Raw genomic sequence first — 23,940 nt, 5'->3', positions numbered from 1 at the left:
TTACAAATTGTGTTTTAAAATCAAACAACTGGCCAAAATGAAATAAAAATTGTCAATGAAAATGTGTCTAAACATAAAATGTTTAAAACCAAGAAAAACGAAACATAATAAATGGAACCGATTTGATGACGAAAAGTAAGAAGTAAAACATAAAAAATAATAATGTCATAAATGAAGAATGAAAATAAAAAATAATAATAAAATTACCTCTGCATACTTCTAAGTTTCAAAATGCAAGCTAAACTCACTCTGTCGTTGAGACCTGGAGGTCTATATGAACAGAGTTTCAGCTGCCGTGGATTTTGTTTTATTTATCTTAGTTTGTTTCAACTTTTGTTGCACTGTATGTAACTTTGACTAGATGATACTTGTACAGACAAATATCTGTGGTACGTGTTTGCCTCTGTCATAAACAGTTCAATAAAAGTGTTACAAGAGTGGAATTTTGAACAGTGTCAGTTCAACAGGACATTTTTTTTTAAACTTGATATGATTTCTCTCTCATTTTTGTTTGTGCTCCCTGTAGCCACAAACCCAGTCAGTGATCCACAAGGCATTACCTTTAGGAACCCCCCGCCAGACCAGGCAGGACCCAAAGTAACTGAAGATAAGCCAGAATGTCATCTCTGGACCAAGCCAGTACAGTCCAAGGTAACTCCTACTGGATAGGAAATTGCTCTATGAAATTGTAGCAACTGCAAGTTACAATACGTATAAAAACACTGCCACTCAGAATTAGGGTGGTTTAAGAGTTAGGATTACAGTTTTGTCAACAGCCAGTAGTTCTACTACAAAATAAAGTTTGAAGAATGCATTTATGAATTCACCAAGCAGGCATACCTTGTTTCTCACAGTCTGAAAAAAACATACACAAGTGTAACTAGTTTGTACAACAGAACCAACACTGCCTGCTAATATATACATACTCCCTAGTCCAGTCCCCAGATATGAATACTCTCCTTCACCTGGGGAACTCATTTGCTGATGTTTAAAAATGAGCAGACAATTTGCCCACAGATTTTTTTTTTAAGTGGACTGTTAGGGTTTCCTTGCAGCTGCAGCACCTTATTACTATGTACCTTCCTTGATCTAAAGAGGGGTGCACAGTATGCAACACTGCCAGCAAGATCGTCTGCCCCCCCTCCAAACACCCAGTGTGTCCAGCCAGCTATTGAAATTAGCCATACAGTTATCTGTCAAGCTCTGATGAGAGGATGCTGGTAAATGCTTAGCCCCAACCCCCCCCCCCCACACACACACACACACACATTGGCAATTCTCCACTTAACATAAAATATCTAACAAGGTTTATCCTTTCATTTTCCCACTTCTGTTACTGGCGCAAACAAACATTTAACACACACACACTCACCCTTTCTCTAGATTTTCATTTTCCACATGCATTAACTTCATTTCTGCCACTAAAATGTAGGTTTACAAAACACTTCTCAACTGTCCAGTATCCTGCAGAAAGTCATGACTTTGCCCTGTCCCCTGTAAAATGTTTGACTTGCTGGTAAAGTTTGCAGATGACTTCAAGCTAGGGACAGTCTTTGAATTGTCAAATGACTTAAGCAGGAAGGTTTGTTCCAATTAAATTTCACTGAGGAAATCTTAACAGACTAGTTCAGAATTTAAAAAGCATTAAGTTTCAACTAAATTATTATATCATGCTTCATAACCTATAATTTAAACAAAAAATTTACATATCACAAGTAGGCATTACAAAATTTAACAGCCTCATTATAAGAATTTTTTCTTATCCTAGTTAACTAAAAATAGAATAAAGTTACTGAAGACCAGGTGTTGTGCAGAAAGGTGGCATGCTCCCCCCCAAAACCTTTTAATGTATTTTTGTCATTTGTTTACCAGAAAGTCTGACTGGTCTCTAGGATACCTATTTTCAGCTGAGGCCCAGGAAAAAAAGCTGCAGTTTTAAATAAAAAGAAAGTTCATTGCTAAAACATTTTTTTAAACAGGGAACAAAGACAAACCAGTAAACATTTGCTTACAAGATAGCACAGCAAAAAATACATTAAAATAAACATATGGAGTAATTAAAGAATGGTAGACAAGACCAGAAAAAGAAAGGAAATGGAATTAGTAAATCTGTGACAGTTCTTCCTGGATTAGAGCAGGATCAGAGCCATGATCTAAATAATATAGCAATAACCCATGCCTGGGTGTGGGTAATGCGGGATTTACCCACGGTTGGCGACCAAACAAAGACAACCGTGGGTAAATCCCGCATTACCCACACCCAGAACGGAGATCTCCGTTGCTTATTTTAAAGCTGTCTCGCTATGTTAAACCCATTTAACATAGCGAGACAGGTTTAAAAAAAAGCAACAGAGAAAGCAAGATCTCCGTTGCTTTTTACACACTGTGTCGCTATGTTAAAGGAGTTTAACATAGTGAGACAGCTTTAAAAAAAGCAATGGAGATCTCTGTTGCTTTTTTTAAACCTGTGTCGCTATGTTAAACTCTTTTAACATAGCGAGACAGTGTTTTAAAAGAAACTTATACTAATGGAAAAAGTCCGGGCGACCGGACCTTTTTCCATTAGTATAAGTCGATTTACAACGTGCACGCTGGCCAATCAGCGCGCACGTTTTGGAATATTAATGGGGGGTCATGGTATAATCATGCACAATCACAACATACTAATCTGTAAAACATTGCAGCATACACACCAGTCTCACATTAATATCATCTCTGCTTCACGTTATACAACCACTAGATATTTTCTATACAGTATATGACATACTGACACAAGAATCCATATTAAGAGCTGGAGTGCTGATACCAGAAACTGTGCACTTTTTTATCAGCATTTTAGAGATGAGAACAGACAGACACAAAGTAGACAGTAACTTAGTCCAGAAGAATCACTCAGGCTTCCAAATGCTGGAACATATGGACACACACACACACACACACACACACACACATACACACACGTTCTAGTGAAAAATACTCAGCAATGCATCAGCCACTGTGGAAAAACAACTTAAACGACATCACTTTGCCAGAATATGCAAAAAAGGTTTTTACAAAACCATCACTTCAGATAAACAAATGCAGAGCTAACCTGAATGGACAGAATAGCTACTCAAGATCAAAGTTTTGGAAAACATCTAAACGATTTACACAGAAACGTCATTCCACTAAGAAATCCACCCAACTAATTTTGCCTTGTTTTTAAAGTCCGATTCTATATGGAATGCATCCTGTTTTACACACACACACACACACACACACACACACACACACACACACACACTTACACTTCCTGTAAAAAAACGAGTCTTTAAAAAGAATCCTTCAAAAAAGACCCCCCCAAAAAAAAGAATTGCCATGGACCACATGGGTAACAAACAAGGCAAAGATTTCAGAAAGATCCAGCGATTCCTCAGAGATAAAACATATGATCTTGCAGAAAAAATGGAACATTGAGAAAAATGGTATACACACTCATTTCAAAAGAATTCTGTATAAATGCAGCACAAAATAGTTTTCTAAAGTGGATTTTCCCCTATTCTAAGCTTCATGGTAACCCCACATGCAGCATATTTACTGCATTTTCAACTAGGTCAGTTATTCAAAGCAAATGTAAAACACTAAGCATCCCAAAATTAAGTGCTGCTGCTATGAAGTTTTACTTGGATGCTCGCCGGGTTTCACATAAAATGCAACCAAGTTTCAAATGCCTTTTAATGGTAAGGCTTTGGCTCTCAAAAGTAGAAAACCAACAGTTTAGAAATAAAAATAACATTTTTTTTCAAAAGAGGTACCAGAAAAATTATGACAAGTAGCAGAGTTACTTCACGTCCAAGGCATAAAACAGACATGAATAACAAAGATTCTGTCCCAACCCCCAAATAGGCGGTAACTCAACAATCAGCTGAGAATGCGATTGTTGTATTTACACACTCTTATCAAAACATAATTATGCTGCAGTAGTGTACCATTTCTTTGGCGCTGAGTGTATGCTTCAATAAAAATAAAATAATTAGTAAATTACCTTAGCAGAGCAGATTTAAAGTTGTTTTCTGGTATTTTTACTTTAAAACTAGACACTCTTCTGTCAGCAATATCACAGCTCACCAATGCCCCTAAATTACAACAGAAATGCAGTTGAAGGAGGATCGTTATAAAAACAAATCATCTGACTGCAACCTGAAATCACATTTCCATTGTGCATTAGACGCATTTCATGACAAGATGACATCACAGGATTGTACGGAAAAGATGCACCCACCTGATTTTTTCTGATTTTCAAAAAAAAAAAAAGTTTTAAAAGGAGCCGGCGTGTGGCCCCTGTACCCAGGCCTAAGAATCCACCACTGCTATTAATATGCTGTAATATAGCAAATTTAAAAATGCTAAAATCTTGACACGTTAAAGAATGCCTGTATAAGGCATTCTTATCATCATGTTTACTAATACTATGGAGATGTTCATAAATCCTCTTCCTAAAACACCCTTCAGTTTTCCCAACATAAAATGCAAAACAGCTGTCACAAACTGCCAGATAGACAACATTCTTAGTCTGGCAAGTCCCTTTTATGAACCATACTACAGATTTAGCTTCATTGTCCAATGTTAATTTCTTTACTACTAAAATGTAAGAACATTTTGGTGTTCCCTTCATATTTCTTCTGCATTCCACTTTTTTCAAGTTCTGCTTTTAAGTTACAACCTATCTTACAAACAAATGTGGGTTCATTACCAACAATTTCATGAAGCTGTGGTTTCCCTCTAATAATATTCCAATGTTTATTTATTATTTTTCTTATCGCCCATGCGTAAGGGCCACATTGAACCACTAAAACTCTATCATATTTGCCATCATTTTCTTCTTTTCTTGCTTCTACACTGTTTGCACCCAGCAAGGGTTTATATTTTAGTCCCCACTGTGATTTAACATAATTACATGTATTCAGTACCAAGAGGAAGGGATAACCCCATTCTAGAAACATATGACCTACAAATGTCATTTCATTACAAGCCTCTTCATAATGAGATGTCATTCTTGCAGCCCTTATGCACTGGCCTTTTAAGATACTCTTCTTTTGGCTGTTTCTAAATAGCCATTACTAAAAGTTAGCATTCGATAAATTCTAGACTTGAAACCATCTATATCATGTTCAATGAAAGTGTCAAGATAGTGAACACCTTCCTCATTAGAACTATGTGTAAAATGCAAACAGCTGGATGAATGGTTTAACTAATTTAAAAAGTCAGGGCCATTCCATAAAATAAACATATCATCCAAAAATCTTATGCGTAATTTAATAAACTTAAAATAGGGCCCATTAAAATATGTATTAATTCCCAATCAGTTAACACTAAATTTGCAAAGATTGGGTCCCCCTCAAAATGTATAACATTAAAATCCAGCACTAAACTCATTAGCTCAAGCAAAAGATTAGTATACTCATGAGAAAAAGATGTATATCATACATCAACATTTTGTCTGTTTACTTCTCATAATGCTAATGTATGGTTATTATTCTACTTAAGGATCTGCATCCAAAATCCAAGACTTTCCTTGCTTCTTGAGCTTTGCTCTTGTTTCATCATCATCTTTTTCAACTTTGAATTATATCCGTCTGCTTTATATATAGGAGCCTTAACTGTATAGCTCTGAAATACCCTTCAAATCAGGTAATCCCAAACCACCTTGTTCTTTTGGAAGGATCAGCTTATTTCACTTGATTCTTGCTATCTTACCCTCACAGATAAAATCCTTCAACTCTTCATTAATTGCTATCCACAACTTTTCTTCTGGTTGATAAAAATATGCCTGACCTGTGTATAAAACCACAGGGACAAAAAACATTTCACTTCTTATATCTTGCTATCCATATCCATAAAACAGAGCTGCCAATGTCTCAGTTTTTGTATTAACATTTATATAGTCTTTTCCCATGTATCCTTAGCTGTCATAACAGAGTCCTTTCTAATCTATACTTCTAAGTACTTCAGTTTATCATGTTCCCATAAATATGGGTATTGTTGAACCAATTAATGTTTGGGTACATAGTTTACAGCTATCACCTTTGTTTCATTAATTCTGAGTTCTGAAAAGACCTGAAACTGTCTCAAAATGCTCCACAACACTGAAATGTCATTGTCTGCTTTTATCAGGTATAAAATAAATCATTTGCAAATAAAGCCAGATGTTCTTGAGTACCATACCAATTATATCCTTAAATTTTCCCCTTATTTTCTTTACCAATGGTTCTAAATATAAAGCAAATAACAAACGGGAAAAGAGGACACCCCTACCTGGCTCCTCTGTTTAAACAGCACTTATCAGAGAGGAATCCACCCACTTTAATTGTCACATCTGATCCCTTATATCTCCTCTTAATCAAAGTTCTAATTTTATAAGGGAATGCAAATGCTTTCATTACTCTACTCATAAAATCCCAGTTTACTGTGTCCAATGCATTCTCTGCATCAAGACCCACTAACAACAGTGGTATTTTCTTACATTCTGCTTCCCTCTTTATTATTAGCGTTCTGTTAATGTTATCAATGTTTGCCTCCCCTCCACAAAACTACATTGATCCATATCTAATTTTGACATTCTTTTAGTCACTATAGATATAAAGACTTTATAATCATGGTCTAGAATTGAAATAGGCCTGTATGAAGCTGGATCTGATGGGTATTTACCATCTTTAGGTATTACAGCTACCACTGCTTTCTTACAGGATGTTGGTGTTTCTCTTCCTTTTAAAATACTGTTAAACAAAACCTTCCAGAGTTTTATCCATTTCTACCCTCCTAGCTTCTAAACTTCCACAGGAATATTATCTATTCCTGGGGATTTTCCTGCAGATTTGTTATACATCACCATTTTTATCTAATTTCTTCTATATCCTAACTGTTAGTAATTGAGCCCCATCTATCTCTAACCTTGGTATATTTAAGTCTTCCATAAACATTTCCATTTGTACCTTTTCTTAATTCCATGTTTCTCTGCTTTATACAGATTTTCATAAAGTTTCGAAAATATTTCTAGTACCACTACAGAATCTCTGGTTATCTTCATTGCTATAGGCTCCCTAAGCTTTCTTTTTTCTGTTGCCTGAGTCATTGCACTAAATGTTTTTGTGCTCTGGACTTCTTATCCAAAATCAATTGCTAGTCTTTCTAAACTGATGTATATTATCGAGGTAATCCCTTTAGTTTTCTGTTTAGCATTCTGCACTTGCTCTTGTCCTGTAAGAGTTTCCCTATTCGGCAATACTTTAACCTTTGTCAGTCCCTCTAAATAATTCTTGTTATTTCTTAACTATATTTCCCTTTCTTTTATTTCAACCTGTTTTTCAAACTCCACTTTAAAGATATCTCACTAAGCTAAATATCAGTTGTATTTTCAGAAGAAATTTCAGTCTTCCCTAATAACTCCAAAATAATTTCCACTACCCATTCCTTAAATTCCTCTCTTTTTAACAGCTAGGTTGGAAAGAACCATTGTTTCATTTTTATTTTGTTATCCTGCATTTTAGAACTTTAATCATTGTGCTAATTATCTGCAAATGTGTCCTGTGCTAATGTAATGGAGTTTGGATCAATTTTGTCCATCCTTCCTGATCAACAGCAGTAAGTAATGTTTGTAGGTTTTACTTTGTTGGCACAGTTAAGAATATTAGTTAAGACTACTGCACTTGTATATCCTCAGTGGTTCCTTGTAGATATTTTCATAAAGGTATACTCTTCAACCTGAGCAATGTTGTGTTGATATTTTTAACATGAAACTAATTTCCCTGCATCTACGTCACTCTGTATTTTTGAGTGATACATAACAGAACCAGCCTCTGACTGCTTTAACACTGAATGATTGTGTGTGTGTGTGTGTGTGTGTGTGTGTGTGTGTGTGTGTGTGTGTGTGTGTGTGTGTGTGTGTGTGTGTGTGTTAAGAGTAAAAAAAAACTATCATATTACTGTTAGGGTGTTCTGTTTTGTTAACTGATATTGTGCCGTTAGATTCCAGTTACCTGCTATGTAGTAATTAGTGAATGTCTGCCAAGAATCCCTTATGAAGTCCAGATGTGTTGACCCATGGAAAAAAAAGAGATTGGCTAACAATGTGATGAAAATTTGCAGTACTGTCATCCACTCACACTACAAATGTAGTGAGTTACACAGACTATGCCTTTTAATCAGATATAGTTTCTAGTGACCTTTGGCCGCTCCCCTACCCTGCCCCCAATTCCCACCCACCCACCCACAGTACTCCTACATTTATTCTCTATAAAAGATCCCTCCCTCGCCCCATCAACCAATACTTCCATACATCTGTTCCTCCCCTTCCTCCCACCTACCTGCCAATCACTATCACACCTCCCCACCCACCTAAGTCCCATTATCCTCCTCTCTACTACATCTAGACAAATTCCCTCTACCATGCCTTCTCTTCCACCTAATATCTTTATTTCCACATCTATCTATATCTTATTCCTACTCCCTCTATACCAAACCACTTCCTATACTCACTTCCAACTACACCTTTCCCCTCTTCTCCCTACCCCCCCTGCAACACACTTCCATAACATTTCTGCCTCTTTAGTTCAATCCTACCCTCTTCACCACTTCAAAGTAAAGCTTTTCCCTATCTCAATTAAATATTACAAACCAAAACCAATTCACTACCAGACGCAACTTTCAACGACCAAACCAAAAGTGCTTCTTCCTTCTCTCACTTTCCTCTGCTTAGCCGGGGACATACACCAAAATCCAGGACCAAATACTGCTCCTAGCTCCCACCACCCTATTACTAATAATAAATCCAACCTTAAATACCTCAAATTCCTCACCATGAGTGCCCAAAGTTTAAAAAATAAATTAACCCTCTTTCATGCTTGGCTAAATCACAACTCACCTGACATTGTAGCCATCTCAGAAACCTGGCTAAAATCACATATCAGTGACTCCGAATCCCCCCCCCCAAATTTCAATCTCTTTGATTCGACCACTTAAATAAAAGAGATGGTGGTGTAGCCTTAATCTACTCCAACCAGCTATCCATTACTCCATATCCTAATCCCATCCCTTCTTTCAAAAATGCAGAACTAGTAATTGGCCTACTAAAAATAAATAACCATAAATGCATCTGCATTATATCCCTCTATATGCCCCTGGTAACAACACCACTACTCTAGAAGAAATCCTCTCCTGGACCTCCACTAATATTAAGCTAGAGACCTACATACTTGGAGATGTAAATATTGACTGGATCAAAATCAAAAACCCTAATCCCACCATATCAATCAACCTATTTAACTACACCCAACTAAATAATTCCATTACCAGGCCTAACAAAACAAGTCCGTCTGGCTCCACACTAGACTGGATTTTAGTATCCCACCCTAATAAGGTTATAAAATCCGGCGTTATACCTGACCCATTAGGAGACCACTTCCTAGCCTTCACCCGTTGAGCTACCCTCACTTCTCCAAACTCCCACCAGTACATTCAAACTTTAATCCTACTACTTTTTCTGACTCCCTTAAACAAACAAACTGGAGCCCCCTAAAAACCCTTCCATTAGACAAAGCTGTTTTTCAACTCATCTTTCTTAAATGTCCTCAACTCCCTAACTCCAATAAGAACAAAAAGAGTAAAAACTAAGACCGCCCCTTGGCTAACCAAAGACACCAAAAAAATTATGCTACAAAGAGATAAAACCTGGAAAACCTACCTCCAACATAAACAGCCTGGAATCTTACTTAATACAAGCAACTACACAACCTCATCAAAAAACAAGTAATTAGAGACAAAAGCTTTTACTACATCAAACTACAAGTAAATCATCCAAAAAATCCCAAACAATTCTGGAACTCAATTAATTCCCTTCTTAACCCAGGTACTAAGATCACCCCTGTCCTGACACCAGCAAATCTGACCATGAAATTGCCTCTCTGTTCAATTCCTTTTTCACCACCTCTATAGCTGAGCTGACCAAGACCTTTACCGACAATAACCCTTCACCTCAACCCACTCAATCTTCCTCAGCCCCGACTCCCCCTCATCCTACTTTCAGACTTAAATCCGTCTCAACCTATCATATAAAGAAATTACTTTCAAAACTAAAGCCATGCTCCAATGCCACCGACAACATCCCATCCTCCTTCCTAAAAATAGCCACTGAAGGTATTGCCCTCCCTATCAGTATTCTGATCAATAGATCCTTGCTGGAATCGTATGTACTCAAATTATGGTACACTGCCTTTATTCTACCTCTTCATAAGGGTGGCAAAAACAATAGTGTCTCAAATTTCTGCCCCATAGCTGTCCTCTTCCCAATCTCTAAACTTCTTGAAAAATTCATCCACCTTCAGCTCATGCCATTCCTAACCAAACACCAGCTAATCACTCCCACCCACCACGGCTGCCGTCCAGCACACAGTACCAACACTGTCCTTCTCTCCTTCTTGCACACTGTAAATCTCACCCGTGAGTCTTGTAAAATAGTATCTACAATTCTACTGGATTTATCCAAAGCATTCAATACCATCTCCCATACTCACCTCCTAAACCATCTTTCTAATCTTAATCTCTCCCACAAGACCCTTTCCTGGTTCTCCAGCTTTCTTTCAGACAGGTCGCAGGCTGTAAAATGGGGACAATGATCCATACTTGGCCCAGTGCTATTCAACATCTTTATTAACGACTTTCACAAAGCCATACCCAACACCAGAATTGTGCAATATGCAGGTGATTCTACTTTAATTTGCTGTGCTTCTAACCTAGCTGAGCTCCAATCAGTGACACAAACTGCTTTCTCAACCACCGAAAATTGGATGCTCCAAAATCACCTCTCACTAAATGCCAACAAATCCAAAATCCTTCTATTTTCCCCCTCCAAAATGTCCCCTATTGATAAAAACTCACTCCAAATTATCAACCAAAACAACTCTACCATAGAGATTGTTCCCTTTGCCAAACATCTTGGTGTTACCATTAACAAACATCTGAAATTCAATACTCACATCCAGAAAAACATTAAGAAAACCCATATAAAACTTGGTTCACTACAGAAACAGCCACTCCCACTCTCCTTCCCCCAGACTAACTCTAGCCACTACCTATCTACTACCCTCTCTCCTGTACGGTGCTCCTCTACTTACCAACTTATGTGCCACTCTCTCCTCCAAACTGGAAGTCTGTTACAATAAAATCTCCAAATTTGCAACCAAAGCCAAATCCTCCTCCCATCATTGTTCTTCCCTTCATTCAATAAATTGGCTTGCACTCCCCAACCATCTAGACTATCTCGAAATCACCACAGCCCACAGATTATTGTTCCAGCCTACCACGTGCCCTGCACTAACCAATATTCTACTACCATATACACACCACAGAACCCTTAGATCTACCCACCAAAACCTAATCTCCATCCACAAACCCAATCGTCCTGCTGGTCAGCTTCTGCTATCCTTCTCCTTAGCTAAAACATGGAATTATCTCCCTTCTTCTCTAAGGACCTGTGACAACTTTGAAAACTTTAAAACTCAACTACATTCCTGTCTTTATTCAAACAGGAAATGCAAAAGTACTCTTCCCCCCATAAGCTCTCCTCTACTTATACTCCTGGCTAATTTTCACATCAAGCTAACCTCACACTCAAGTGTGGATATTATAAATTACAAATCTGTAATATGTAGCCCTGATGCTGTGTGCCTGCCTTTCTTGCCCAAATGAAATTGTAACTGCTTTCTTCTTCTGAATTCTACCTGTTTTTAAAGTTTGTAAAGCAATTATTCTTCGTAATAATTCTTGTAACTAAACTATGTATTGCAGAGCTTTTCTCCCCGGGCCTCCACTGAAAACGGGCTCCATGAGCCTAGTGGACCTCCCCAGTCATCAAACTGGAATAAATAAAATAAATAAATAAATGGTAGTAAAATCATAATGTGTCTTGCAGAAACGTGTATAGCAGTAACACTACTGACACCCCCCCCCCCCCAACAAGAAACAGAAGCATTCTGCAGGGCTGAGAAGTCTTTAGTTCATTCTTATTTCTAAAATGATCCAGTTTCAAGGTGTTCTACTTGAGACACCAAGATCAAAAAATTATTGCTGCAGAGATATGATCCACTTTTAAGGTGCTCTGCCTGCAACTGTGAGGTGATAAAAATGAGCATGCATATCTGTGTGTCAGTATGTGCTTACATAGATTAAGCAAAGAATGGTACAGTCCTGTAACACACATCTTTAAGTGTAATATAGTGGTAAATTATATTGCTATCATGATTGTAAGGGATATTTTCTTGTTTTACACTGTTTACAATTATGGAAAATTAAAATGCATCAGCCTGGTCCATTTGTTGTACTTGTATTTGAATTTGAAAACTAAATGTAAAAACACAGTAAAAAAACCCATGTGTTCATTGATATCGGTATTTGATATTCAAAACAAACAACGAAATGAGCACAAAAATCACAGCCATGTGTGTACACATACACACACACACACACACACACACACACACACACACACACACACAGTTAGAGAAATTACAATAGAGGCAATTCTATATCTGTCAGAAGAGTTCCAGTAACTGACCAAAACTGTCTAAAATGTTGTAAATTTTCTGAAGGCCACATTGGGGTATAATTCACTAATCACTTAATCACAAGTAAAATTATTCTGAATCATGTAATGATGGCTTCTTTCTGCACATTGGACAAAAATAAAATAAGCCACAACATGTGCACATTATAGTAGTGCCTTATTGTAAAATGTGCAAAGAAAATTTAAGTGAGAAAGAGGCAGCATTGGAAATCTAAGTATACTTTTGGTCACTGCAGTCAGATTTCTCTTAATACAGGGTATTAAACCTGGGGATGCAAGTTTGTATGGTCGCTGCAGTCAGATTTCTCTTAATACAAGGTATTAAACCTGGGGATGAAGTTTGTTAGTATGAGCATGTTTGTCCTGCAGCTCTTAACATGTCACTCACATGTCCGTTAGTGTTTCACTGCAGTGTTATTTGTTGTCTACAGTGGAAGTTTTGCTTTTTAGTAGATATCATGCTATAAACTTGTTATTGTTCCCCAATGAATCCTACATCAAGCTGCTGAAAAGCATTTTGAGGTTATGACTTATAATCTGCAATGTTAATGAATTTAGAAGATCAAGTTCTGATTCAATACTTTTAGCACTGATTGATGACGATTTACTTCAAATTCCAGATGGTTGAGAATCTTTGACCAAATGGACTTTTGATGAAATGTACACTCCTTTACATATTACATGTTTTCATCTGAGGTTTCATGACAGTAGAGTCAGATATAATAACTGTGCAGTTGTAGAGGACATGCTTTATGTGTGTGTGTATGTGTGTTGGTGGGCATTGCACCCCCTAAAAGAACATGTGTTTCGTCTTTTTTTCCTGAGTTCTTTCCAGTCAGTCAGTCTTAAATTAATGGTCTTCCACTAAAAATGTTGGTAATCAAACAACCAATACCCTGCATAAAATATAAAGTATTAAGCCTAAGTGTTGATTTCTACTTGTTAAACTTTCTTCAAAATAATAGAATAGTATGCATCCTATAATGTCATGTTTTGCTAGAGCTGTGTAGCCGAGAAAAATAATTCTGCAAAATAAACCAGAAAACAAAGGATGTTCTAAGATGAATGTACCAAAAACGTATAGAAATGTAACTCATAGGCAAGCTCTGTCATTTTCATGTTCCAAAGTACTTAACTACTTGTACATTTTTCATGCTGTGCCTTGGAGTCAGTGCTGCTGATTAGGCAGATGGTGTTTTAACACTGGACACCATAAAATGTGTCATTCCATTTAAACTGCTTATGGATAAAAATGCCCAAAGACTGCTTACCCTCATTTGAGTAGGTGTGTAACATTTCCTTCAGGACTTCCCAGTGATGCATCTTTGGGAAAGCCCAAAAGCAAGTTTTATTCAGTGGGGACTGCTTACTGTGGGAGAGGCTGTGGTGGTGAAAATGAGTTCCCTGAATCATCAAAGACTTGTTAATATAGTACTGAAAGAATGCTGAATGAAAAATCTGTCTGTTATTTATACCTATCTTATTTCCTCGCAGCTAACACGGGTACCTGTAGAGATGTGTGAACAGTATAAGACGTGCACTGACTGCCTCGGCTCTGGAGACCCCCACTGTGGATGGTGTGTGCTTCACAACAAGTGAGTAAAAGAAACTATTTTTTTAACCCCTGTTAAATGTAATATATTTTAAGAAAGAAAAAAGTCTGCTTCACATTTACAAAAGTCAATTGTCAATGGTTTGTAGATAGTGAGTACAAAAACACTGCTGTTTCAACTGCCTTATAAGTATTAAACATACACCATACAAACACAGGAGAGTTGTTATGGAAGCAAATTGTTTATTTCAGGTGTGCTGTATGATACTTAACTTGGATTTACTAATTCAGGTAATGCTTAATGCATACACTTAATGGCCCTTACTAACGACCACAGTATATATGATAAATGTTAAAAAAAAGAAAACTAGATGCACTGGCACTTAAGGCTTTACACCCATCTGCTAGGTGCATTGGATTGTATAGTGGGTAGGGAATACATTTAAAATAAATCATTTTGTTCCCAGTTCCACAGATTGCCATTTTTAGCAGATGGATAGGCATAGAAACCAAAAGGTCTCCAATTCACCTGCAGTGTGGTGAGGGTTGCTTTTTTCAGTGTAGTAATAGTAGTAGCCATACGTTTACAACTTCAGTATCTGCTGTGGATTAAACTCCATGGTAATTATTGGCGAGCATGTGCATGCAAATGTGCTCAGGATATGTGCACTTTTTGAGATATTCAGCAGTTGTGGTACTAGTTGTGTCCAAGAGACAGGTACCAGCTAAGTGAATGTCAAAAAGCCCTTCACAGCTTCAGTGGAGAGCATGTAGAATTTAGCTGGCAGACAATAAGGCCTTGAACTTGGATTTCATTTCTGGGAATAGAATTTGGTATTATAGTTGGTCTTTGCCATCTTCCAAAAGGAAAAGTATTTAAAGAAGGAGTGGGTTTTGTGGGTGCAGTGGCCAGCATGTTTTTTACCTTAATACAACTGTAAGTCATCAAAGGGATTTCTTAATAGCATTGTGGACAGCCTTCATCATTAAACTGATAGTGAAAGAGCTCTGCTATACCAAACTGCATCACAGGATTCATGTAACAGAAGGAATAAGAATTGATCTGGGAGATAGGCTGACACTCAGTCATGATTTTAATGGGCCATGGAAGGAAGCAGCAGAAAACAGTAAAGAGACGCTTTTCCATATTGTGTTATGACAACTTAGTTTTTCATTGATATTACAAAGGGCACTGTGCTGAGTGGGAAATAACCACAAGCCATAGTAGGTTCATAGGTTAATACTAGGCTAACCATCCTTGTGCCATTTCAGCCTAGATGATCATCCCATTGATTAAAATTACTCATGCTTAGATTCACAGTCTATATTTATATACTCCCCATAGGACAGTGATTAGTTCTAGGTGAGATAGCGATTACTTCTAGGGAATACTATTTAGTGTTTATAGGTACCATGGTGTAGGAAGAGCATTTACGTTCAGCGTCTGTTCATAAGCAGCACAGGGGGGCAGTCCTGTGGTTAATTTTCTCCTTCTCATCCATAGTTCTAGGTTGTGCCTGAATCAGGACAGGGATGAAATTTGTTTCACATGGAGGGGAGTCTGGTTCAGAGGAGAAATTACCTCTGAGAAATGTACCTATCTCTCCGAACAGTTCTGTTTAGGTTACAGAAGATGTTCAGTTCCATGAAATGAGTACATCTGATACCATTCAACTTGTGTATGTGCAGTAAGGTCCATCAATATTGGGGCAGAAGATGCCTTGAAACCCAGATACTGATTCCCTCTCAGCAGTATTGTTTACTCCTGAGTGTATTATATATAAGAAAAGAGAAACTGTAGATGAGACCAAGTATATTTCCAGGTAAATCCATGCATTATTCTCATGTTAAAACAACTACAACAAAATAATTCTGTTTGTCATTAGGCTTTGTGGACAGCAAAATGTATTTGTTCATAATAATCTGGAATTAATTGCAAATTGGTATTTTTTGGCGTAACTTCATTTGGTGCATTTCATCAGACTAATTAACTTTATAGTGAACCACAGTTAAATGAATCCAATTCGGTTAAAAATACTCATGCAGTGTAACTTTTTCCGAAACCCCCTTTCTTGATGTAACGAATTGCAGCATTGCAAAACTTACATTCATTGACTTGGGCTCATCCTATCATTATTTGCCAAAATATGACTTAATCAAACATATAGATAACCATAGATAACCTTTTGCCATAATTTGCAATGACCTTTATACAGCAGCTGTCAAAAAGGTCGGTGATTACAGTGTGTAGGTTGTAACTGTCACATTTTCATAATAAAACAAGATGATAATGAGAGCCTCAACAAACAGATGTGAAAAATCTACTTTGACATTTAGAAACCAACCTTTAGGAACTCTAAGGTTATGATTGCTGCTCCCATGAACTCTAAAGCTAAGAGATAAAACTTATGGCTCACATAATGTCTGTGAATGAGTAAGTAAAATCGGACAGTTAAAGTCTGTCAGTGTTTTTTTTTTTTTAATATTTTGCAGCATGAATTTACATTTTGGTATGAAGATACTGAAAAAAAAAAAACAATTGAAGGTAAGAAATACTAAGAAAATTACTGTAGTCATCTACAAAATTTAATTTTGCTTGTACCAGAGTGCAGCTTCTCTGAAGAGGTGTGCTGTTGTTCTTTAAATCAGGGGTGACCTGGCCTGTTTTTTCTTTTTGTTTTTTTTTTTTTCATAATGTTGAATATCACTGGTATCTGTACCATAGCTTAAAGTGATGGACTTGTGCAAAGCATGAAAGTAAAATACAAAAAGCAAAAAGTAACCTTATAACCTTATTTAAAGTAAAAGACTTCTAGCAGACTCTTCACAACAGAAAAAGAAAACTGAAAAAAAAATCAGCAATAGTTTAGAACCTAAATTCTTCATATCTAAAAATAAATAAAATAAAACACTATTGTAAAAATGTATTACTCGGGAAACTAAAGCAGGTTAGGATTAATATTTCTTAGAAAGTGAATACTGCTTTTTAGCTGATAAGCCTGGCTCTTGACCTAAAATTTGTGCCATAAATCCATTTTCAGGTGCCCGTGACCTGAGTTCAGATGGTCAGGTATGTTGGTTAGATTTGTGAGACTCAACACTGCATAGCTGCAGATAATTGCCTGACACTCAGAATCAAATCTCTCTGTAGTACTTAAATGTAATTCTTCACAAAATATGTCAGTCATTGTAGCTGTAGAAAGAAATTGGTTTTTATGCACTTTGCAATGAAATTTTCAAGCATAAATTGATTATAAATTTTATAATGCTGTATAATTGTGACGCACCTTAAGCCATATATGCATATAATTCTGCTACACTTTATATTTCTTCTCATATGTTTTATCTTGTGTCATATATTATGTTCAAATGTTACTCTGTGAAACAGTACTTGTAGAGTACCCCTTGAAAGGACACTTCTACCTACTGTCTTATACAAATTGAAATGAATAAAATAACACACACACATGCATACAAACATTTCAGAAACAAATATGTATGATTTGTTGCTAAAACTTTAAATATTTTCCTCAGAATTCTGAAACACACAGCACACACTGAAAATTTCAGATATTAGTCTCCAGACTTCTGTACTACTATGGTGGTAAGAAAGCTCAGGACTGTAGTTCTGCATTAACAATGATGAAGAAAACGGCAGGTAAATGTGACAGTATGGGGGTGTGGTCAATGCAAATTAGCTACCTTTGCTTACCTTGAGATTTTGCCAGGAATGAAAAAGTGCATTACAGTGAGTCAAAAAAAAAAGAAAAGTGTGATACCAGCTGTTGACAGCATATACTTATTGTTGTATCTGGGATGGGTGGGTTGATTAACAACACAGCAGATAAGTACTCAATGCTCTGTGTGTAACAACACAGCAACTAAGTACTGCAATCCTCTGTGTGTAACAACACAGCAGCTAAGTATTCAATGCTCTTTGTGTAACAACACAGCAGCTACGTACTGCAATGCTCTGTGTGTAACAACACAGCAGCTAAGTACTGCAATGCTCTGTGTGTAACAACACAGCAGCTAAATATTCAGTGATCTGTGTGTAACAACATAGCAGCTAAGTACTGCAATGCTGTGTAACAACACAGCAGCTAAGTACTGCAATGCTCTGTGTGTAACAACACAGCAGCTAAATATTCAGTGCTCTGGGTGTAACAACACAGCAGCTAAGTACTGCAATGCTGTGGGTGTTGAGATTAATGTAATTCAACCTTAACATAAAATGAAAAATTCATTTTATATTCAATCTTTTTGCCAAGAGCAACTTTTTAGATGATGTGTGTGCATATGTGTGCATGTGTTTGTGCATTTACAGGTGCAAAACTACCATTGGGTTAGTAGAGGAACACTAGCATGGTTATTTGTAACTGTGCATTGTTTGATTCAGTGATATACTATTGTGTCACTGCTGAGCTTTTGTTGATTGAGGTTCTTTCATATCTTTGGATCACAGCTTATTGGCAAAGTGACTGAGCTCCCCACTGAAGCCCTAATATCATCATGATTATATTTTCTCTGAATCCTTCCCCATGATTTGTAGTGCAGTTTCTTTAGTTGGTATCTTTATTACCAACAAAATAATGCAGGGTATTATTTTTCCAACTAATTATGCACTTGTATTTGTGGAAAAGCATTCCTTACATTACCTGGTTCAAAGTAGTATGGTGTCACCCTATTAATATTTCACTGTACTTCATTGCATTGCTTAGCTCAGAGTAGTAATACATGAGAGAAGTTTCACTGACACATCAGGTAGCACACACACCTTTGGAGCAGAAGGCAGGTAGGTCAATTGCTGACAGTGTAGTGCAGCATAAAAGGGGTGCTGCACCCCTGAGTGTGCCATCCTTCAGGTGAGATATTAAACTGAAGCCCCATTTGCTTGAGTTGGTGGTAGTTCAGGTGGATGTGGAAGACCCCATTGTACCTATGGAAAGGAGTTGGGGAATTGACTTGATGTCCTGGCCAAATTTCCCCTAGAAGTACATATACCACCTCGGGTCTCCCTTGAAATGAGGTACTAGCCTAGTGGGACTAACACAGTCAGTAAAGTATCAATAAATAAACAAGACAACATGCATTTTGCTGACAAGAAAATCAGAGAATCAGAGATTTTCTTTGCAGCAGGCAAATGCTACACACAACCTTCTGTGCCATTTTAACAGTGATAACAAGAGAAATTGTTGACCTCCCCCATTGGGGTTAGTCATTTCACTGTTCATTGAGCACTGATATTACCCAAATACAAATCTACCAGTTAAGACTGTTATCACTCAGAATTCAGGTGTTATGGCAGTACGTGCACTTAAAAGATTGTTATTCTTTCCAAAAAGATTTGATGCAAAATTAATTTTATTTTTCATTAAGACTGGATTTTATTAATCTCACCTATCATGTTGAAGTAGTCTTGGACTTCCAACCACTTAAACATTCTGACCTTAAAAATGCATTATGAATTTAAAAAGGGTGAAAAAGGATAGGTAATTCGCATTCAGTCTGCAGTGTGAAAGCTATAATACATTTTGTACAACATGCCTGAGATTTTTTTTTATGACAGCCTGATTCTTTTCTGTTGTTCCAGCCTTGTTCCAGTCTTCATCTTAATTACCAGGTGTGTTACAGATATTTAAATAACTATTTTGAAGGGTTTAGCTCAAAATTTTCAGAGTTATATATGAAATGTAAAAGTTTCAAAGCACTGCATTTGGATGTGTATGCTGCATTTATTGAGGTTATCTGTTAGATGTTTTTTCTATTATTTCACTACAATATATGTGGTTTCTAGATGAATGATTCATAGCACCATTGTTTGGGTTTTAATTAAAGACTGTGAAACTGTCCTATTAATCTGAGAGATGCATTAGGACAAGGATATCTGCTTAGGCCTTTGTATTTGCTTTTGAAGGGAACACCATGTAAGGAAAGTAGTAAATCATCATACTGTCTGAGAGCGAGTCTCCAGTTCCAGGTGCATTAAGGGGGTGCTAGCTTATAGTGATGACATCATTATATGTACAGTACACAGATAAGATTAATACGTTGGTGTTTAGCAATAAAGGCATTGAGCAGAACTGGGAAATCTAGTACTGTTTTAGAGGTGATAAAGTAGAAATGAATAAATATAGCAGCATTTTGTACTATCTTAAGTCCAGCACCTTTAACAAGTATTTATTCTGGGGTCCAGGGACGCTAAAAATGATATGGATATTCTGTATGGAAAGCTGAGTAAGATTTGCTTTTTGGAGAATGTAGTGTTAAGTGCATCTGAGTATTTTATTTTGTTGAAAAATGTAATGTGCTTGTGCACTGTGGAACTTACCATCTGTGACCCAGGCCATGTGCATTTCTGTAGGCAGCTTTTAAGACTTTCAAGGAAGTGATTAATTCAACCATCTCATTTTCAGGAAGTAGAAGAAAACAGGAGCCCCCACAGAATGCCAAGATGGATGTGAAAACATGTAATACTTATCAAAAATAGTTAATGAAAGTTAGAACTGAACCCCACATGTGTTGCTGAAACAGGAACCTCAGTCATGGAGCTTGTAGGACAGTCACCCCCCCCAAAAAAAAAGTCTTCAGCAATTTTTTTATTTATTCCTAGTGCCTATATTTGGCCAGAATTGTCCTGCACCCTATGGAACTTGAATGTGAATACTGCAAATTCTTGCTCCCCTTTAGATGGATACTTGTTTGAACCCCACGTTGGTGACGAATGCCAGTTTACACTGCACGTCTGCGCTTTTTGTTTTTCTCAACAGTTGGTTTGAGATTGGACTAATGTTTTACCATTACTACTTCAGAAGTAACCATCTTATTATATGTACATATTTCTCAGGTCTACTGGCTTTTACTTTAATAAATAGCAATGATGTTTACAAACACATTTTAATGATGTTAACTTCTAAAACACATGGTTTAAACTCCATCAAATATTATCTATTGTCCTGATAAATGTACTTCATAAGTTCATAGGTAAGTACTAGCGGTCCTTTTGGACCATTTTAAGCCTAGGTAATTTTCCTCTGAGGTGAGAATAAAATCCTGTACCTTGTATCAATGAGATGAACACCTTAATCATTTTACCAAACCCGAGCCCAAAATTGAGGGACTTCCATTACATTGGAAATGCATTAGGACCTTTAAGTAAGGGATCCAGAGCAAAAGTCATGTACTTCCCCATTTGCCTTAAGACATTTTGAAGGACAAGCAGAGGCCTTGATGAGATTTGAATTCATGACCCCATGTTTACTAGACCAGTGCCCTAACCCCTGAGCTACAAACCCAAAACATTAAAGTTCACAGGCAAGTAGTAGGCCATTTTAAAACTAGCTAGTTTCCATTCAGAGATAAGAATCAAATTCCATGGTTTGTGACTGCAAAGTAAACTCCTTATCCATTATATCAGCTCCCATAAGGGCCGTGCTCTCTCCATACTGCATGATTGTGGCTGTGGTGCAACATGAATGAAAATATCTGTTGTGGGACCCAAACCTATAACCATCTGATCTGGTGTCAACAGCAAGTGGTGTGCAACTAGCTGACCTTCAGATAGCAGGAAACTCCCAGGAGCTGCTAATCACAGTACAGGGAAAATATTTGAACTGAAATGCGATGAGAGCAAATAAGGAAAGAAACAGGTAGAGGTACAAATGTAGTTTAACTTCTGATAAGAAAAAGGACTGCAAAAAAAGCATTGAGCTTTAACTAAAAAAATTTCAGAAAAAACACAAATTCCCTGTAGCAATATGGACTACAGCAATTTAAATTGTGTTTTTTTTTTTTTTTTTTTTTTTTATACAGTCTGTCGGTCTAGCTTCTCACCTAGAAAAAGATATAGTGAAAAGTTTGTTCACATGACCAGTTCACTTTAAGTTTAGAAGGCTCATTGGATAAAGCACAGTCACTCCAGGAAAGGTACAATTCTCTCGGACATTATGTTAACTTGTAAAATAAGCCACACTAAGAATGACTAGAACAAACAACAAATCTTCTGTCATGATCTCTTGAGTGCAAAATTTCAGTGGACTTAGAAAATCAAATCAAGTCTTGATTCAAAACATTCAGCATTACTACTCGTCAGTGACAGTACAATGTTTTGTACTACTGAACAAATTGCATTTGAACAGGCAGCTTACGTTTTAAATGAGTTTCACAACTTACTCAGTTCCTTGGAGTAAACACCATAAAGGTGAAAGCACATCATAATTTACTTCTTCTGTAAGAGCGTTTGTTTAATTGGAGACATTTTTAGAGGCAAAACGATGGACCATCCACAGTACTACTTTTTGGTCATATGGTAGGAAGAAGTGGCAAGTGGCATTAAGATTTCACCTTGTGGTGCTACTTACTTCTAAATGTCATAGGCTACAACAGGCTTATAATCCATTTCTGACTTAACGGAGTGAATGAGCATATTGTTACATTGTTTCCAGTAAAAGAACATCTGCTCACCGGACACTGCTGAATGCACCTATGGTCCTTACTGTTCCTCAGCACTGTGCTAAGCTCTACTGACACAGATGAGACCTACCTCTCTAGTTTCATCTTATGTTTTCCATGTCAAGAGAGGTGCAAGGACCCCAGAATTGATTTCTTAAATGCCTGTCCTAGTTTTACTTTTATAAAATTGAGTCACTCAATTTGCTACAAATACATTGATAATTTTCTTGTGCTCTATGGAGTGGGCTTGGTTCAATGGGGAGGGGCATGCTAGACACACCTTTCCTTCTACTTTCACTCTTCCACCACCCCTCCCTCCATCCCCCCTGCTTTGACCAGCTACAATAGTCAGGCAGCTACCCAGCCTCGTTATACTGTCATCAATCTTTTAGGTGGTGTAAAGTAAAGAGAGGGGTCTGAGCTGTGCAACAGACCTCCAGGGTCAGAGGAGGCCCTGGCACTCGCTTTTGCCTGCGATGCAGGCAGCTGGCCATCTGAGGTGAAAGTCAAGGTCACAGTTACATCATGAAAGGAATGTAAAATATTGCTGGCAACTAAAGATTAGTCATGCTTAATTTTTAGCATCATGAGTTTAATGGATGTGCTTTAGTCTTAAAAAAAATCTAGTTCAGGCATTCTGTATCCTTGTACCAGCTGACTTACCTCATTGCTCAGTGCTAGTGGTTTGTCTCCAGTGTAGCGTAGCATGTAATCTATTCTTACTTTATTGTAAATAAAAGAGTTTGTATAAAGAAGTTTAATTTTTTTAGTAACAATTGTATTGAATTGCACAGCACATAAATGAACATTCTGTTTCTAATGGGAATTTTTGTTTTTCATTTTTTGGGGGGACTGAAAAAGCTGAGAGGAGCTTGTGCAAGTATTGTTTTTTATACTTTTAAAACTTACTGCTCTGTTTCATTGTGCAAGATTTGCAGAGCATATGGTAGGACTAAAATCTTAGTGAAACAGATAGATTAATTATTGTATGAGTTTTTGTATAAGAAATGTACTTTTGAGGTGATAAATAAGGAAAGCAGTATTAAAATCAATAATGGAATTCTGTTATGCTGTTAGAACAAGGTAACCACAATACAAAACTTGTGCCCCTTCTGGCTTTGACTGCTGTATTATTATTATTATTCATTTTATATTATTATTCATTTTATTTACTGCAGTGGTGGTGCTGCGGTAGCGTTGTCGCCTCACAGTAAGATGTTGTCCTGTTCGATTCTCAGTTAGAACGTCTTCTGTGTGTGGGACATGCGTGAATGGGCATACCTTTGTTGAAGGTTGTGCATCAGGGTCGGCAACTCAGCATGTAAAAATCTACTGTCAATCA

At 37.1% G+C, this 23,940-nt stretch overlaps 1 protein-coding gene across 1 annotated transcript in view; it reads left to right on the top strand.

The window, feature by feature from the left end:
- Positions 1-23,940, top strand: part of PLXNA4 (plexin A4) — a 2,762,645-nt gene that overhangs the window by 1,453,978 nt on the left and 1,284,727 nt on the right. Inside the window, exon 5 of the mRNA XM_044064236.1 lies at positions 14,090-14,190. Coding sequence (XP_043920171.1) covers positions 14,090-14,190 — 101 coding nt within the window. The remainder of the gene's footprint in view (positions 1-14,089; positions 14,191-23,940) is intronic.

The sequence above is a fragment of the Protopterus annectens genome, chromosome 2.part2, assembly GCF_019279795.1.
Source record: "Protopterus annectens isolate FY-2018-M chromosome 2.part2, PAN1.0, whole genome shotgun sequence".
NCBI lineage: Eukaryota > Metazoa > Chordata > Ceratodontiformes > Protopteridae > Protopterus > Protopterus annectens.
The sequence above is the reverse complement of the archived record's forward strand: the minus strand, read 5'-3'. Positions and strand labels throughout refer to the sequence as shown.